The sequence below is a fragment of the Aedes albopictus genome, chromosome 2 (genome assembly GCF_035046485.1).
Source record: "Aedes albopictus strain Foshan chromosome 2, AalbF5, whole genome shotgun sequence".
Taxonomy (NCBI): Eukaryota; Metazoa; Arthropoda; class Insecta; order Diptera; family Culicidae; genus Aedes; species Aedes albopictus.
The window spans coordinates 412,238,713-412,258,250 of NC_085137.1; the positions used below are offsets into that span (position 1 = coordinate 412,238,713).

Consider the following 19,538-nt stretch of genomic DNA (forward strand, 5'->3'; position numbering starts at 1 on the left):
TGAGCCATTTTCAGGGCAGTTTTCAAAAGAAAACAATACATCGTAATGTATTTTCATTGTTCTTACAATACAAATACAATTAATTGAATGGTGTCAAATAAATCGTTACAAACAAAATTACAATAATATTTGTTGTTAAAGCCTGTATCCGCAAAAATCGGGACACAGAAGTACGGCTGTAGCACTATAATGAATCGGTAAAATTGGCCAAAAAATTGACTGAGAACTCTTTGGTGTATGTTTATTATTTGTGCCAAATTTCATAAAAATCGATGTATTACTTTTAACTATGGGTGAAAAACAAACAGACATGGGTTTTAGCATTTTGTACAATCATGACCAATTTTCATTCGCATAATAAATGGTTCTTTTACGCTACAGTTCAAAGTTCTGTGATGATAATTATGAAATTTCGTTAGCAGTTATGGTACTTATAGAGACACTTTCTTGCAAAATTTCATCAAGTTTGATCAATTGGTTAGAAAGCTACTGATGTTAATAGGGGTGAGTGTTAGTGAAAATGTTTCGTGTTTTTCATGTGAGATGTTTACCTATTCATAACTTTTGATTTTCTCTTCCAATTATCATGAAATTTTAACAGATAGTAGTTGATTATGTGTTTATTATGTCTGCAAAATTTGATGATTATTGGTATACTACTTTCAATAGTACAATCGATACAATAAAAGGGTGCTGATTATTTGCTGTCTGAGGGGCTAAAATCACGTTCAGTCCCAATACATGTTTCGACTATAAAATTGTTGATATCGCATCGATTTTTTTGAAATTTTGCCCATGCAACAAATGTAGATTGAGTGGTTTGTGTTAAAAATTTCAGCCATTTCCTTTGCCAAATTCAAAAGCTACTGCGCTGACAAGCAAAACTAGGGGCTGTACAAAATTCAATGGCGCACATTCTACTCTTTCACTGCTACAACAAAAAGTACTGCACTGATTCACATGAAATTTTGTAGGTTGAAATGAAAACATCTTAAGATGTTATTAGGCAAAATTTGAGCAATTTTAATGTATGTATTGCAGAGTTACATCTGTATTTCTGTGCCCCGTTTATTGCGGATACAGGCTTTATTTGTAAGTAGTTTTCGCTTCTGAAAATCCATAGAATTTATGTATCCCGCTAACATTTATATCCAGTATTTACGATCACTAACGGCCGCCAGAATGATATGCACATTTTTATGATAAGAATCAAACACTCTGATGTCTGTCTGGTATGTATTACTTGGCAGCTGTTGATCTATCATCAACCTTTTCAAATAACTGCCAAATATCACAAGTCAGACCTCAGGTCATATGATGCATACCATAATTCGTTCACAATTCATGTGGCCATTGGCACCTGTAAATGCTGGAGAAAAATGTTACCGAGAAATATGAATTCTATGGTTTTTCCTAGGTACATAACAAATATTATTGCATGTTTATTTAAACGTCGTTTCAATTAACCCCATTAAACTAATTGTATTTGTATTGTTATCAATGATAGTTTACTATTTACTAGATTCCTTTATTTTATTGGAAACAATAGAAAATTTTCCCCGAAAAGGGTTCAATACTGAAAATTTGTTCTGTGTGGGGGGGGGGGGGGGGGGAGTTGGCACGTTTTTTTTCAGTGCTTCCCGTTGTTGACTTCAATATCTATCAATTTCAAAATGCACACACCAACTACCTACTTCACACAAAGTTTAAACAGCTCGATTGCAGCAAAAGTAACTATAAAACGTATATACTCAGATGGGCTTCTACGGGCTAGGAAGAATATTGTAAAACCACAGACAAACAGACGTAACTCTTAGAAAAAAAATCATCAAAAGTTTTTGCCCGGTGTCTTTTTCATGAGCACACTGCCACCTGTTGGTATAACCGCGCGAGACACTGTCGGCCATGATGAATTTTGATCGCCTGTAATTTTCTTTTGCATTATTCAGCAACGTGTACACTAGCAAACGTCAAAGCGGTCGAACACTAGCGCCTCTGGTGGAAGGATCGCGGAAATCAAATAAAATTTGAATTGATCATTTAATGCATGTGCCAAGCCGTTTCGCAGTGTGTTACGTCTGTTTGTCTGTGGTAAAACTGTGGGCTAAGGTGGCCCACACTTACATGAAAAACAAAAATTAAAAAAAAAAATGCCAAGTCTTACCTACTGAATCGGTTGTTTTGGACTCCCAGAAGCTACGTTCAAAATTTGAGCAAAATCGGTTAAGCCTAAGGGGGCGCTCAAAGTGCTTGAAGTTTGTATTTAAGCGTTCAATGATAAACTTATTTGGTATTATTGTAGGTGACTATACACCAAACAACTTTATCGAAGACCGCAAAGTGATTCGACGCCTGTGAGAAAAGTTATACCCTAGGCAAAGTGAGGCGAAGTATTGAGATTTTATTATTGATATTATTCCTTTACATGTAGGGGAGACTGAGGAGACTTGATCCCTGGGGAGACTTGTTCCCCCCATACTTGCTCGGAATCGAAAACAATTTTCTTCTAGCATAATTTTTCCAAAACTACTCCTGGACAAACGACTATGTTTTGGCTACAAGTGATTTCGATTGTACATTGCATTATTTTTTAATGGCTGATGGTTTGTTTTCAGTCCTTCAACAATCTTTTAGGTGATTCCGAAAAATCTCAATAACTTTGTGAAAATGGAACCAAATGGTGTCAAAATTTCACAGCACATAGTTTAAATAAAATACTTTCAAACTTATTTATCCAAATAAGGCTGTTGCTAACATATTTTAATTAATTCAGCTTAGTATACACAACAGTGACATGGGGAGACTCGAGGATTACACACACATTATACATGTGAAAAATAAAATTCTATTTGGAAGCCTCTATTTACTTGGAATTCTAGTCTATTCAACGATAAAATGTGTCAGATAATTATAACTTTAGTACAAACCAAGAAAAGGGGGATCAAGTGTCACCCATTTTTGAAAAATACAACATAAGGCATGCCTCCATAAAAACACAGTTTTGAAAACTTTAACAATAATTTAAAGGCTTTCGCCATTTTGTACGGAAATCGGATCTAGTTTTGTGTTTTTTCTTAAAGTTTCAGGTAAATTAAGAAAAAAGGATCAAGTCTCCCTAGTCTCCCCTACTGTAAAAACAACCATAATGTCTAGCCTCACGTTACCTAGGAAATAACTTTTTTAACAGGTGTCGTATCACTTTGCGGTCTTGGACAAAGTTGTTTGGTATAGGGGAGACTGAGGAGACTTGATCCCTGGGGAGACTTGTTCCCCCCATATTTTCTCGGAATCAAAAACAGTTTTCTTCTAGCATATTTTTTCCAAAACGACATCTGGACAGATGACAATGTTTTGGCTACAATTGATTTTAATTGTGTATTGCATTATTTTTTAATGGCTGATGGTTTGTTTTCAGTCTTTCAGAAATCTTTTAGGCGATTCCGAAAAATCTCAATAACTTTGTGAAAATTGAACCAAATTGCAACAAAATTTCACAGCACATAGTATAAATAAAGTACTTTCAAACGTATTTATCCAAATAAGGCTGTTATATAAATATTTTAATTAATGTGGCTTAGTGTATACAACAGTGACATGGGGAGACATTACATACACATTATACATGTGAAAAATAAAATTCTATTTGGAAGCCTCTATTTACTCGGAATTCTAGTATATTCAACGATAAAACGTGTCAGATAATTATTATTTTAGTACAAACCATGAAAAGGGGGATCAAGTCTCCCCATTTTCAAGATACGGTATATCCTTAACAATTTAAGGAAATCTTATAATTTCAAATACACCGTATGCATCAAAAATGCAAGAAAACTCGAAAAGAAAATGAATAGGAAGCTTCTCGAGTTATTTTCCTTTTAAATTAACCATGTGCTCAAAAGGGGATCAATTGTGACCCATTTTTGAAAAATACATCATAAGACATGCCTCCTGAAAAACACAGTTTTGAAAACTTTAACAATAATGTCAAGTCCTTCTGTTGTGTATAAACTTACAATAGATGTTTACCTGCCATTCTGTACGAAAAATGGATGTAGTTTTGTGCTTTTTCTTAAAGTTACAGGCAAATTAAGAAAAAGGGATCAAGTCTCCCCAGTCTCCCCTATAGTCACCTACAATAATACCAAAGGGTTTTTATCATTGTACGTTTATAGCGCCACCTAGCGGTAGATCAGTTAAGGCAGATCAAGATTAAAACCGAAGACGTAAGAATGTAGTACAAACTAATCCGATGCATTTTACCGAAGACTGCTACCCTACAAGCCCTAGAGCTTTGGAGAATTATACCGAAAGAAAAAAAAATGATCTAGATCAGTTACAGCCAAGGTTACAGCAGATCTGTACTAAAACCAAAGATGTAAGAATGCAGCAACTATCAAATCTAAATCACTTTGCCGAAGATTGCAACCCTCTGTTATGCATATCCAGAACTCTAGACATACATTCAAAAAAATTAAAAAAAATGTACAGCAGTTACAGCCAATCTATTCACTTGCGAAATTTTCATCGACCACGCTTTTAACCGTTATGTGTCCGACAAACTTTTTGCTTTTTTCTACACCGTGCTTTTTAAATGGGCGCTGGGTACCCGGGTACCCTGTCGGCCACATAAGGGTTAAAGATCATTTTATATCTTCATTGTTGTGGCTTTCACAACCAGAGGTGCGCGCATCGTTTTTCTTTGCGTTTGACATTTCACATTAGCGCCTTCTATTGATGACATTGAACAACACAGTTTTTCGTGAAATATTTCCACCAAGTGATAATAGTGTGAAGTGGGCGATGGATTTTCACGAAAATTGTTCTAGGTGTTACGTCTGTTTGTCTGTGATCTAGCGAAGGCTTACAAATGTGGTACCAATCAATCCAGTACTAAAATTTTGATGTTCTAACTCAGTAATTTTCCACTGTGTTCTGAGTTCTCAACTGTAGATTTGATTCGGTTTACACGGTAATCAATATTTACCGTTCATCTGTAATTTTTGACAATTGATTTGCTGATCTCGGTAACTCATTTATAGAGTTTCAGCAAAAAAAAAACAACCGAGCGTACCGAGTTAAATCTGCTGTTGAGATCTCAGCAAAAAGATGGGGAAAATACCGAGATAACCTTAGTGTGAACGTACTTCTACGAAGACTCCGATGCATATCCAGAACACTTGATATTCATATCGAAAGTTATAACTGATCTAGTTCAGTTGAAGCAGATCTAGACCAAAACCGAAGACGTAGCAATATAGAAGTAAGAAATCGGAAGCACTTTGCTGAAGACTCCAGCCCTCTAGGATGCATATCGAGAACTCTGAACAGTTTCAGCAGATCTAGATCAAATCATTCTAGATAATCGACACGAATGCCACTCTAGTGGTAAAGTGTCTTTAATAAACTAATAACAATAATAATAATTCTAGATAAATTTGCTGTTTGACAAGAGCACTGTTCGTTGAAAGCTGCAATATTAGAATAACTAGCCACAGAAGTCCAATGTCGTGACTGTTCGTGTGATTAACATCTAGTTTAAAAAAAAAAAGACACAGACATGTTTAATGCTTCCAGTGAGCTATTTGCTCTTTGAAGGAAGCACGACACTAGACAACGGACTAGCATGCAACGCCCAGTGGCACAGCCGAAAACTTTTCCTGACAGCTGCGGCGGGAATCGAACCCGCGCTCCTTAGCACGATGCGACTAAAGGCTTGGTGACCTTAGCCGCACGACCACGAAGCGTTTGCCACGCCCTTACAGCGTCAGTAGCGGTACTAGAAGTGTCAAATAAATTTTGTTTCCCAAAACAAATGATCCTTTACAAGATGAGCACTTAAAAATAGTCAATTAATACAATTAAAGTTAGTAAAATATACCGCATTTAGTTCACCACTGGACTGCGAACTGCGACTTCATAAGTGCGAAAACGTAAATAAAAGTGCGCGTTTGCATCAAATCAAGTTGATGTCTTCGGCGTACTATTTCTTCAATCTATGGTGAACAAGTGCTCTGAAGACACCGTGTTGATTTGATGCAATCGCGTTTCGCACTCGTGAAAACTAGTGCGATAGTCCAGTGGTGAACTAAATGCGCTATATTTAAATAGGAAAAGTGATTACAGCGCCATAGGAGTTCTAGTGTATTTCTATTGCTGCAATCGATCGTAGCTAGGCATGTTCAAGATGAATAGTCACGAATATTTAGTGGCTAGAATATCTAGAAATTTAATGTTGTCACGACTCAAATTTGGCAAGCCATTAAAAAATATGAGATGTTTCAAAAACGTTCCTCAGTCACACTTTTTTGGGGAACAACGAGCAAATATGCTGAAATTATGATTAAACTCCATATACCATCACTATACCGTAAGGTCGACATTCACCGCTCGTTTTATACGATTTAAATATTAATCATATGAAACGAGCGGTGAATGGCGACCTTACGGTAATTGACTATAAATTTCTATGCGGTGTCGTTCAAAACCAACGGGGATAGAGGATAGCGCGCATAAATGGAGAAATCAGCTACTGTGCACAATTTTTTAAACTGCACTTTATTTATTATTACTTATTCTTTGCGGTAGGGGATAGACTACTTTGATCACTATTGTGTTCACTAGGAGTTTGGGGTGTTTCTATGATTTTTTTTCAAAAATTTCCGCTGTAACTAGAAACAAGTCGGTCCAGAAAATTTTCGACAATTTGTACAAACAATTGCTCTAGAAATTTCAAAACTGTGAAAAAAATATTGTTGTAGAAACTATGGATTCCGTGGTACAAACGATTAATTTAACTGACTACAAAAATCCTACCCTCTAATGCTCCACTGGACTGACACTAAGAAAGATCACAAAACTGATGATTCAAAACTGATTACCCTCATTCAAACAGAGTATACAGCTGAGAAAGTTCGAAAAAGTCGGTACAGGATACAAAAAAAAGTTTGAGTTTACCAAAATCTTCACAAAAAATACATTGAGTAAATGAATTCTTGTTTGCAGTTGAAAATTTCATTGAATTTGAATACCATCTCGCACATTTTGTCTGATAATTGAAACATAATATTTACCAATGAATATCATCCACACTTTGAAGCGTGACAGGCTCCGGAGCTCCGATCAATTCATCGCACTGTAGGTCAATTTGTGCGAATTGCTGCAAGAACTGATTCATGGACAGTTGGTCGACCTTACTGTTTAAATCCGTTAGCATTTTCGTGTTCTTCGTCATTTGTTCCAGCTTCTTCGAGAGTACCTTTTTGCGATCATTTGTCATATTTGCGAGATCCTGTTCAGCATGTGTAATAATTTCTGCGATATCGTTTCGAAGAAAGGTTTCCGCTTTTTCGAGCAAACGCAGATTTCTTTCGTAGGCAGAACTCCCCGAGCGCCATTCATCTTGGTACTTTTCCAACTGTTTGAGTTTATCTTTGACAACAGATATCTTCTCATTGTATACACTAGCCAAAGTACAAATTTGATGAAAATCATGTTTCCCTTGGTCCATACAAGCGCCACAAAATGCCTTGTTGCAATCTATGCAAAATAACTTGTGTTCTTTCTCGTGTGGTATGCAGGGTTCTTGAAGATTTCCACTTTCGCTGGATTGGAGGCATTGGGACATTTTAGCACTGATTACGAGGGATGCCGATGCTAACACTATTTACAGACAAGACACTATTGATGCGATTGAGATCGATTTATCCGTCGCAACCAAAAGAAGCTTTTATCACAATTTCGACTGTTTCAAACTTTCTATAGCCATAATAGCGGATAAATAAAACAATAGTCCGACAATGCACAAAAAGTAGACTGGTCCATTTGGAAAAATGCTGTTAGGTTTTTAGAATGGCCTACTAACCCTTTCATTTCCACAAGTAAGTGACAAACTGGTTTTGCTTAACGTTTATTATTTTTGTAACAACAGTTTTCAAATAGTTTCGATTTTGCACTATATGATTCTGGTCACATTAATTAACCCTACCCTGATTTGATAAAACAAAATTCTTTGCATGAGTCGTTAATTTAGAAGTTAATTGATCAATTTACCTTTTGAATGTTAAAAAAAAATATTTCCATGCTTAATGGCTGGCAGTCAAAAAAGCCCAAAATCGCATATTTTGCCCTATAAATTGAGGTATAGCTCAAAATTCTGACGTGCTGGAGCAAATCTGAGCCCGGATTCGGATTCAGCGGCCCAAAATCTGTCAGAGACATATAAGTTTGCTCTTGAGACAGACAACAAGTTAATTTTTGTTACGCTGTGTTATAGAACTGTTTGGACGAACCTAAATGCCCCGAAGGTTTAAAATAAAAAAGTAGACTTCAGTTTGCTCCAGTAACCACGGATAAATATGCTTAGTTACTCAGTATAACAGATATGGGTGTTGTAACGAGTGTAGACCTGAAGTTCTGAACTCCAACGTAGTTTGGCTGACCTGGAATATCCCTGTAGTGTCTCTAAATGACATTTCAGATTTGAAGAGTTTCACGAACCCCAGCAGATTATACAATACTATAATATATGGTGAAAACACATTGTTCTTGTTATTCTTGTAGTTTTGAAGGACTTTATTATAGAACAGTTTGGAAGACCCTAAATGTCCCGAAGGTTTATAATAAAAAAGTAGACTTCAAATTGCTCCAGTAACTTCGGTTGATTATGCAAAGTTACTCAGTATAACAGATATGGCTACTGTTGCGAGTGTAGACCTGAAGTCCTGAACATCAAGGTAGTTTGGCTGATCTGGAATATCCCTATAGTGTCTATAAATGACAATGTAGATGACAAGAGCTTCACGGATCCCTGTAGGTTATGCAATGCTATTGTTTGTGGCGAATACATAGAATTATTCTTGTAGATTTGAAGGACTTCACTATTGGACAGTTTGGAACTCCTAGCACATCCCAGAATATAAAGCACCTTTTGATATTTTTTGACAAAGGCTAAATGGATACATATAAACGTAACCCATATCCAAGTTTAGCTTTTAGAACAACTGGTATGTTATTTCGTTTGGGATTAAACGTGTATTAACTCCTAAACTACCAAGGGTCCAAAAAAAGTCGGAAGTCCAACTTTGACAAGGCATTTCTCGGCCGTTTTTCAACCGATTTCAAAACTTTTTTTTTGCGATGGAACCATTTAAAAAAATATTAAAAAAATGCGTCTACCCAAAGTTATTAAGCAAAAGGCACTTCCTAGTTTTTTTGAGAGCGCATTTTTTGCGCACATTGATCAATAAAACAAAATTTAAAGCGATGACATATGTTTTTTTTTTTCGACTCTAACTCATGCGTACAGCTGGAGTGAACATGTTTATGCAAAATTAGTGATTTTTCAGTACACTGACATTTTACCTTACTCAAAAAACTGCTAAAATACTCTATTTTTCACATAAAATAAGCAATAAATCAAAATTCAAAGCGATGACATATAGTTTTTTTGGTCTTAAATTGTTCGTAGGATTGTACTCGACATTTTTGATGAACAATGAAAATGTTCTAATTACACTCTTATTTTGTTTTACCCGGAAAACTACGAAAATTCCATACTTTTTACACAAAGTAGTCAACAAAACTAAATTTCAAACGAGAACATCTAGTTTTTTAGCCTTAAAATGTTCGTAGCAGTTTGGGGGACATACTTGAAGAATAATAGTGATGTTTTAATTACACTCAAATTTTGATTCACTCAAAAATCAACGAAAGTACCACTTTTTCACGCAAAGTGGTTCACAAAAATAATGGCATACAATGCAAAGGACAGTAGACGTTCGCTCGGTACAAACGCTTTAACTGCAATGCTTTTTAACTGCAAGTCCGCTAAGTGCAACAATTTTGCAGTTATCGCATCGCTATCCGTCAAAATGAAATGTCAACAGCGAAGCGATGTTTTTCGCATGCACTTTTGTTGCAAGGCGATGTTTTTCGTATGCACATTTGTTGCATTCTGCAGCAACTGACAGTAGTGTGACGTCTGTCAGTTGTTGCAGTTATCGAATTTCATTCGGTAAGTGAAACGTAAACATGTTGCACTTATCGAACGTCTACTGTAGTTTTTTATCTTTAAATTATTCGTGAAAGCGTACTGGACGTTCTTGATGAGTAGTAGTGATGTTTTCATGACACACTTAATTTATTTTACTCGAAAAGCTACAAAAAAACCATATTTTTCATACAAAACTGTCAATAAAACAAAATTTAAAGCCATAACATGTAGTTGTATGGCCTCAAATTTTCCGTTACAATGTACTGGACCTGTTTTTAATAAAATGTTGATGTACGAAAATACCACAAAAGCGAATAAGCCAAAATTTAAGGTAATGATATGTAGTTATTCAACTTTGAATCGTAGTAGTTTAGTGGATTTATTTGAACAACCCTAGTGAACTTTTTATTACACTCATATTTTATTTCACTCGGAATACTAGGAAAATAACACATTTTTAACACAAAGTAGTCAACAAATAAAAATATAAGGCAATGCATTCTGGTTTTGGAACTGGGAAATCTAGGAAAAAAGCTCTGGTAAGAAATATTTAGAAAATTAATGAAAGAGCTCTGAAAATCTCTAAGAGAAATCCCGGGAGAAACACCGGATGAAAACCTTCTTCAGGAGAAATATCGGAAAATTCTTTGGCAGCAATTCCAGAAGTAATTATCGAAAATCTCTAAAAAATATCGAAAAATCTACGGAAGGAACTATTATTGGGAGCAAATAAAAGAAAAACACTTTGCATAGGAACTAGGATGGAAACTTGAGAGAACTGGAGAAAGCCAAAAAAAACAACTTTGAAAATGCTCCTGGATTGATTGATTTATCTTTATTATAGAGACTTTCAGCCCTTGGCTGGTTCGTCTCTTTCGTTCCAGGACAAAAAATAAGAGATTCGTAAAAAAAATTTGATAATATTCTAAATGATTTCCTAAATGAATCCTTGGAAAAAATTATCAAGCAATCGCTAGAGGAATTTCTGATGAAAACCCAAAGGAATAATTCACGGAAACATTTCAAAAGATTTCTTAAAGAATTCCTAGAGAAATAGAACCCCTAAATAAATTCCGCATGCATCCTTGATGTTTTTGAAAATATCCCTGAAGGAATCTCTGGAATATTTTTGAAAGATTTTTGAAAAGAACTCACGACAAAATATTTTGAAAGAATCTTTGAAAGATATCCTATAATATAAATGCACCTTTTGGGAAATTTCTAAAAAAACAAATGTATATAGAAGAGTTTCTGAAGCAATACCGTAAAACGGGGTAGCTTTGATAGTTTTTCAGCAAATTTCCCTAATATTAGTCCATGTATCTTTCTTGATTTAATAATTTTAAAACAAATACTGGCGTCTCAGTTATAATTGCAATGCAAGGATTGGACAATTTTAATTGTTTTGTGTGATCAAATTTTTTTTTTCATATGAGCGAAACTCACATTTTCATTTCGGGGAAACTTTGATAGTGCTCTGAAAAACATATTAAATCCCAAAAAATATTACAGATTGCAACGCAAAGAGTATCAGTATGATGGGAAAAGCCGTATGAAACATGTTAGGTTAATTTATTGTATCAAAACATGAATAATTTTATAAAATTATAAATAACAAAGTGAGTCAGTACTCCACTTGAGTTAAAATCTCAGTGCTTTTAGCTATCAAAAATAATTATCTGTGTAAAAATATATTTTTAAGTTACATCAACATGTGACTATATGCTGCGCATAGTAAGTTCTCTTCATTGTTTTTGATTTTTTATAAACAAATTTAGAAAACAACGAGTGTAATTGAAAGATCACTATTGTTTATCAAACAAGTATAGTACTTTTTTACAATTAATTTCATGGCAAAAAAAACTATAATGCATTGCCTTATATTTTTATTTGTTGACAGAAAAACAGGTCCAGTACATTGTAACGGAAAATTTAAGGCCATACAACTACATGTTATGGCTTTAAATTTTGTTTTATTGATAGTTTTGTATGAAAATTATGGTATTTTGTAGCTTTTCGAGTAAAATAAATTAAGTGTGTCATGAAAACATCACTATTACTCATCAAGAACGTCCAGTACGCTTTCACGAATAATTTGAAGGTAAAAATCTACTTTGCATTGTAAGCCATTATTTTTGTGAACCACTTTGCGTGGAAAAGTGGTACTTTCGTTGATTTTTGAGTGAATCAAAATTTGAGTGTAATGAAAACATCACTATTATTCTTCAAGTATGTCCCCCAAACTGCTACGAACATTTCAAGGCTAAAAAACTAGATGTTCTCGTTTGAAATTTAGTTTTGTTGACTACTTTGTGTAAAAAGTATGGAATTTTCGTAGTTTTCCGGGTAAAACAAAATAAGAGTGTAATTAGAACATTTTCATTGTTCATCAAAAATGTCGAGTACAATCCTACGAACAATTTAAGACCAAAAAAACTATATGTCATCGCTTTGAATTTTGATTTATTGCTTATTTTATGTGAAAAATAGAGTATTTTAGCAGTTTTTTGAGTAAGGTAAAATATCAGTGTACTGAAAAATCACTAATTTTGCATAAACATGTTCACTCTAGCTGTACGCATGAGTTAGAGTCGAAAAAAACATATGTCATCGCTTTAAATTTTGTTTTATTGATCAATGTGCGCAAAAAATGCGCTCTCAAAAAAACTAGGAAGTGCCTTTTGCTTAATAACTTTGGGTAGACGCATCTATTTTATATTTTTTTAAATGGACGATGATCTTGAAACCTGTCCGGTTCCATCGCAAAAAAAAGTTTTGAAATCGGTTGAAAAACGGCCGAGAAATGCCTTGTCAAAGTTGGACTTCCGACTTTTTTTGGACCCTTGGTAGTTCGCGGGAGTTTTTACCCCCTCAGTAGTTTAAGGGCCGATTTCTTCACCTCGGCTTAGCTGGTAAGGGGCTGTCCATTAATTACGTAAGGGATTTTTTACGATTTTTCGACACCCCCTCCCCCCCTTGTAAGATTTTTTGTATGAGAACCCAAATATTTTTGTATGGCGCGTAAGATTTCTCAAACCCCCCCTCCCCCCAAAAACCCTTACGCAATTAATGGACAGCCCCTAAGCCAGGCTTACCCATATAGTTAAACCTGGTTTAACTCTTAAGCCAGGGTGAAGAAATCGCCCCTAAGTGTTAACCATAATGCGACCGGAAAAGTACCTGGTATGTATCTTTTTCGAGACTTCACCGGTTAACGTCAGCTGTTCCGCCATCTTGCCGGTTAACGAGGAAGATGGACGATGAATTGCAAACAGGTTTCGTATGAAGGCGTAAATATCCAAAAGAGTAGGATATGGAGTGCCCTATGAACTTAGAGTGGGTCAACGTTGAATGGAGAAAATTTAAATTTGATCGCATTAACCCGGAACAAAGCTTTTTCAATGTATATTAGCGTCCAAAACAACTGTGCAAAATTTGGAAGCGATTGATTACGTCCAAGATTACGTCCCCGTATTCCGCATTGCAATTGAAATTTGGAATTTAGTATGGGAAATAGTTATTTATGCAATGAGTTGCAAAAAGATGATTTTTTTAGCACGAGTTGTACAATACTACGAGTGCTGAAAAAATCGAGTTTTGCAACGAGTCGCATACAAAATTTTATGCCATGTTTTTTCATAATGCAACCCATTTGAATTGCATAATGTTCATAATGCAACCCAAATGAGTTGCATTATGAACATTATGCAACTCTTTTTCATTATGCAACTCATTTCAGTTGCATAATGAGTCAGTAAGGAAAAGTTAGTCATTATTATACTGAAATGAGTCAGATAAAACTGAAATTATAATACTGAATTACATAAACGTACTTTTTTGTATTTTACTCATAACTCGATTTTTTTTGGTTAAAGCCATGTAACTAAGGAAGATAAAGTATAGCCTAGGATATGCCGAAAAACAATGCCGAAGACTGCAAAGTGATCCGAAGCTTGTGGAAAAAGTTATACTGAATTCAGGTCGAAAATTAAGATTTTATTATTGATGTTATTCATTTACATGTTAAATGTTAAGCACAACCGGGATATCTGTACCTTGTAACTTTTATCACAAGTGTCGGATCACTTTGCGGTCTACGGCAAAGTTTTTCGGCATATCCTAGGCTATACTTTAACGTCATTAGTTAGATTGTTTTAGATAAAAAAAAATCAATTTATGAGAAAAATGCAAAAAAGCACGTTTTCCCATACTAAATTCCATACAAAATTCAATCGCAAAGCGGAATACGGGGATGCAACCAATCGCTCCCAAATTTTGCACAGTTGTTTTGGACGCTAAAAGGAATCGAAAAAGCTTTGTTCCAAAAAATCGACTTTGTTGACCCAGTCATAGAAAAGTTTGCTGAATTTGTCCATTACAAAACAACTACTACATGGATTTTGCAGTTATAATAGGGTTCACAACAAGTATCATCATAAATCCACTATAAAGTCATTTAGGTTTTATGATGGTTTCCAAAACCTCTCCAAAGTAGATTGCACTTCAAATTGTTGCTGGGGACCGGAACTGACTACGTAACGTACACACATCGCTCTTTATTTTCCACGAAAACGAAGCAACCCAATGCCGCCGGAAAGAAAAGAGCTCATCTAATCAAGGACAGTCATCATTTCAAGCTTGATATCAACTTCCCCAGCAGACAAACATTCCTCTATTTACATACACTAGTTAATTGTCTTTATTTAATCATTAATTATATATCGTTTATTCATTATTATTTATACTTTTCTTCATTTCGTGCTTTCTACTGTCACTTCCCTTCTTCTCCACCTTCCTGCGTGTGTATGTGTTTGTTAGGTGTACTTAATAATTTTCACATCCATTAACTTTCCCATCTATGCGGTTCGCTCTTCTCTACACGCACGATTCGAGATTATGTGTAGCACAGAATTGTTTAATCTTCATGCTGTCCGGAATTAGTTCCACATTTTTGCCTTTTTTCCCCATTTTTTTCGCGTCACGCTTACATTTTTTGAATACCTTCTTTGTTCGATTTACCTATTATCAGTAGTGTCGCATTTCGCTCTCCTGTTTCGCATGGAATTATCTTTCTAGCTCACTTGGGGGGTCGCAAAAGTATAGATAACAATTTATAGTTTGTTTTTTACAATTTTCAAAGCTATATATGTAATTTTTTATATGTTTTTCCCATTTTCTTTGTTTATTATTTGTTTTGTCAGTATATATATTTTCATTTTTGTTTTCGTTTAAGAATATTGAATTCAAAAAATTAAAACTGAAATGAATGTTTCTTTTTGTTCCGGTGAAATACTTTCACTATTCAATTCAAATTCAAATTGTTACGTTAAATAACACATTGTTTGTCTCATTAACTTTGTTTTTGTTTGCTTACTTTTTTGAATGGTGAACTGTGAACCTTGTGTTGTGTGTTTTAGAGTGTGATTAACTTGATTCTGATGCTGACTTTCTAATTGTTTGTTTTTTCTTCTTTGTCTGCTTATGCCGTTTGTTTTTAGATTTGTATTGATTCTTTTCGCTATGGTTTCACTATGTTTCATCGTTGAGTTGAGTTTTTTATTCTTCAATTTTGTCCTACATTTACTTTCACCTTTCTAAGATCATTTTGTCACTGCACGAAAGTAGTTTCTTGAGACAAAATCGTCAATAAAGCAAGGTATGTATGTGTAAGATGGTGATTGTTTCTCGTCTCGTTTGACAGGGAGATCTGTATGGAATGATGAGCGAAACAATAGACGCTTGGTTATCACATCACTGACTGGATGACGGATGACTGATTGTGAGTGGCGAGATTCTGTAGAGATGAAACAGTGGCGAGTTGTGTTGTTTTAAACGTTTTATACTTTTGATTCGATTCGAGACACTTTAATAGAAGGAACGACTAGCTTCTCTTAAAACTCCTTTATTTTGCTTTTGGTAAGTGGACACAGAGAGATGTAGTCGAAGAAAAATCGGTTGATTATCATGTCACTATCGATAAAATTCTACTGTTTGCAAGAAATTGTACTAAAGGTCGCGCTAATCGACGGGAAAGAAAGTTACTTTCTTTTGAAAGGTGTTCGTTTGTGTTTGTATGCGCAGGGTAATGCAAGCTGGAAACCATCACATGGAATCCGAGCATCGTTCCTGTGTCACGTGGTAATTGTAAGCAAAAGCTTTTTTTTATCTCAGTGTGCAAAGAATAGAACAACCATTCGGCGCGTGCACGGATGGAAGAGATTTGAACCGAAGGGTGAAAGAAACATTGACGAAAATCGTATCTTGTAGTTCTTCGCTAATGATTATATCGGTTTTAGTAGTATCCTTGTTTCCACTATTTGTATTTGTGTCCTATAGTAAATTTGTGATTCCCTAAAGTTCAAATTTATAACAATTTTTTGATCTAACCTTATGTTCTTGTTCAGCAAACCAAACAATGCGTACGGTCTGGATACTGCGTTTGCTTTTCTCGTTGGAAATTAACAAAACCTTTGTTTTGCTCTGTGTTGTCAGTTTTGTCAACAAAATCCTTGAAGTTTGAGTAGTTTTTTATCTTGCACTTTTGTTTTAGTGTAGTGACATTCTATTTCGCCATTTGATGTATAATTGTAATATGCTTTCTTTTGGTAGATTTTCACTTGTATTTTCATTTTGGTGTTTTTGCGACTTTCGGGGACATGAAAAAATGCTGCGGAGTTTGGAATTATTACGTTGTTACTTTTTCTGTGCTGTTTATTTTCTGTTCACTAATATTTTCATTCTTAACTGATTTATGTGTTTAACTCTGGGATGCCTCCCTTATTGAGTATGTTTGATAGAACGTTTCGCGCTTTCTCTAGTTTAGGGAAAACTCTTGGAAAAAACTTTGGGAGTAACGGTCAATAACGAAGAATGCATCACTTTGTCACCAGACAAAATTCAAACAAGATCAGTAACAACATACATAAATTTTGTTAGGTTAAGTGTAATAAATGGTTAACGTATAAAATAATCGATTTTTCCGTACCTTACTTTTTGGTTTCTCTTGTTTGATAAATATGTATAATAGATCATATGTAAAGAGTTTTGTTTGTCGTCACTATATACTTTAATTATTCTTCAAATTGTATCATTTAATGTGAGTGTTGTTGCTGTGTTTTGTGTATGTTTGTCTGTTGTTACTTGCCTTTTTCTTCCGAATAACTTTTAAGTTAGTGTGTTCCTTATGATTTTAGTGACTTTAGTTTTTAAACTGATGTTGATTGGAAACTAGCGACGAGGGGTCCTGTACGAGTGCCGCCGGGGCAGCCGGGACTTGCTGCTGTACCTGCATTGGCATCTGCTGCATCGGGGGCATCATCATCTGCTGTTGTGGTTGTTCAGCTGGCATAAATTTCGCTAGAGCAGGACAGAAAAACACAGGAACAAAAACAGAAAAAACAATACCGCATTAGTTTAATACAAACATCCCACCCACACGCACACAGACATATTTTCACACAAGGTGCTGGTACCAATACCAACGTCTACGCAGATAGTTGAGGAAAGTTAACAGAAAAATATCCATCCAATTGTACATTTACAGTCGAGAGATGATAGAGGGCATAATTTTGCGTTGCTAGGTCACAATCAACATTGGCAGCTAAAAGACAAATCACTCGGCTAGGGATACAATATAGAATACAGGCGCTAACAATGTAATTACGCAGCTCTAGAAGTAGTGTGAATAGCAAACCGTATGCCGCATCGGATCGTGACCCTGGTGAAGTTATCCAGAGCCGAAACGTCGCTCGCAGTAGCACGTAGTAGTAGGCTAGCAGGGGTCATGCACCGATACGAAATACCAGTTGAATGTTGCTTATACATACAGGCTTGTTTTGCGATGTTTGTTCAGCGCATGTTTCATACAGGTGGACTGGATAATAGTATTGTTAATGTTTTGCTATAGTACAGAGCTCTTAACAAATAGTATAGTTTTGTTTTTTAACTTTTTTAACTTTTGATACCATTATTATTTGTTTTTGGAGTAGGGTCTTGTACCATTTGGGCAGGTGTACCTATTTTGGGCACTTGCCGCTATAACTACGTCAATTTCAAACCGATTGATTTGAATTTTTGTATAGAGCTAGATCAATCGGTTTGAAATTGGCGTAGTTATAGCGGCAAGTGCCCAAAATAGGTACACCTGCCCAAATGGTACAAGACCCTATTTGTATTTTGTCAGGTGTTATGGTTGTACAAGTGCAAAAAAGTCGGCTGAGGATAATCAACCACCGTGGGCGTATACTAATTTGGTTCTATTGGCTTTTAACAGTGAATACTTACATAAGAATCTGTAAAGGAGTTATTTTTAATATCATAGAGGAATTCCCGAAGGAATCTTGGGCGAGATCTTCAAAGGAAACCTGGTAGAACCCCTGAAGGAATTTCATGAGAAATCTCTGAAGGGATGATTAAAGGAATCCCATTTTGTAAGAATATCGGGAGAAACCCCCTAGAGGGATTCCAGAAGTAGTCCCTGAAGAAATCTCAGTGAGAATCCCAAGAAAAATCACTGAAGGAATTTCGGAAGGAGTATCTGAAGAAATGCAGGGAGGAGTCCCAGGATGGATTCCCTGGAGGAATCCTTGACTGAAACTCAGGAGACATTTCTTGAGAAATCCTGGGATAAATCTCTAAAGGAATCTTATGAGAAATCAATAAAGGAAGAAATATCCCTGAAAATATTTAGAAATCTCTAAAGGCAACAATCCACTAATGAATCTTGGGAGGAATCCCCACAAAAAAAAAACACGTGATCATAAATGACAAAATTCGAGGAGATATCAATGGAGAAATTCAGGAATAAATTCCCAATGGACGCCCGGAAGAAAACCCAGGAAAAATCCTGGAATAATACTTGATGCAGAATCACGGTAGAAATCGCTGGAGAAATCCCGAGAGGAATCCCCGAAGGAGTCTCTAAAGGAGTCCCAACAGAAATCTGCAAAGGAATCTCGAGAGGAATCCCTGAAAGGATGCATGATGGAATAACTAAAAGAATCTGGGGAGGAATCCCTAGAGGAATACTGGGATAAATGCCGGGAAGATTCAATGTTGGAATCACAGAATAAGTTTCTGAAGTAATCACTGAAAGGATGCAGTTTGAATCCAAATAGGATGAGAAATGAAGGAAACTCAGAAGGCATTCCGAAACATATCATTGAAAGAATGCTTTAAACAATATCGTGAGTAGAAAACAATAGGAAGCAATCACAAATTCCAGCTCACAACTTTCAATCTAGTACTTCACTGATTGCATCCTATTAAGAAATCCATGGAAAAAAAACTCGGGAAGAATCCTGAAAGAATCCATCATACAGTTTCGAGAATAATACGTAAAATAATCCAGCTAGTAATCTTGGAAGAAATTTCTTTGGGAATCATGGAAGAAATCACTGATGGAATGTCGAAAAAGGTCCCTGAAGGAATCGCGATGAATTCCCTGGAACGATCGCAGGAGAACCACGTAAATTTTTGTAGGGAAGCCCAAGGGGGGGGTAGGTGTTTCTAGCCCAAGTTTACCTTACATATAAATTTTAAAATTGTT

The 19,538-nt window shown here is 35.5% G+C and overlaps 2 protein-coding genes across 3 annotated transcripts in view; both read right to left on the reverse strand.

Annotated features, from left to right (window-relative positions):
• LOC134288479 (uncharacterized) overlaps positions 1–19,538 on the reverse strand; it is a 429,933-nt gene that overhangs the window by 264,587 nt on the left and 145,808 nt on the right. The window lies entirely within an intron of this gene.
• The window catches only part of LOC109426844 (vesicle-associated membrane protein 2), a 48,212-nt gene continuing 43,338 nt past the window's right edge, over positions 14,665–19,538 (reverse strand). For both annotated transcript variants that reach the window (XM_062853467.1, XM_062853466.1), the window contains one exon: positions 14,665–17,347. In XM_062853467.1, coding sequence (XP_062709451.1) covers positions 17,190–17,347 — 158 coding nt within the window. In that variant the 3' untranslated portion in view covers positions 14,665–17,189. The remainder of the gene's footprint in view (positions 17,348–19,538) is intronic.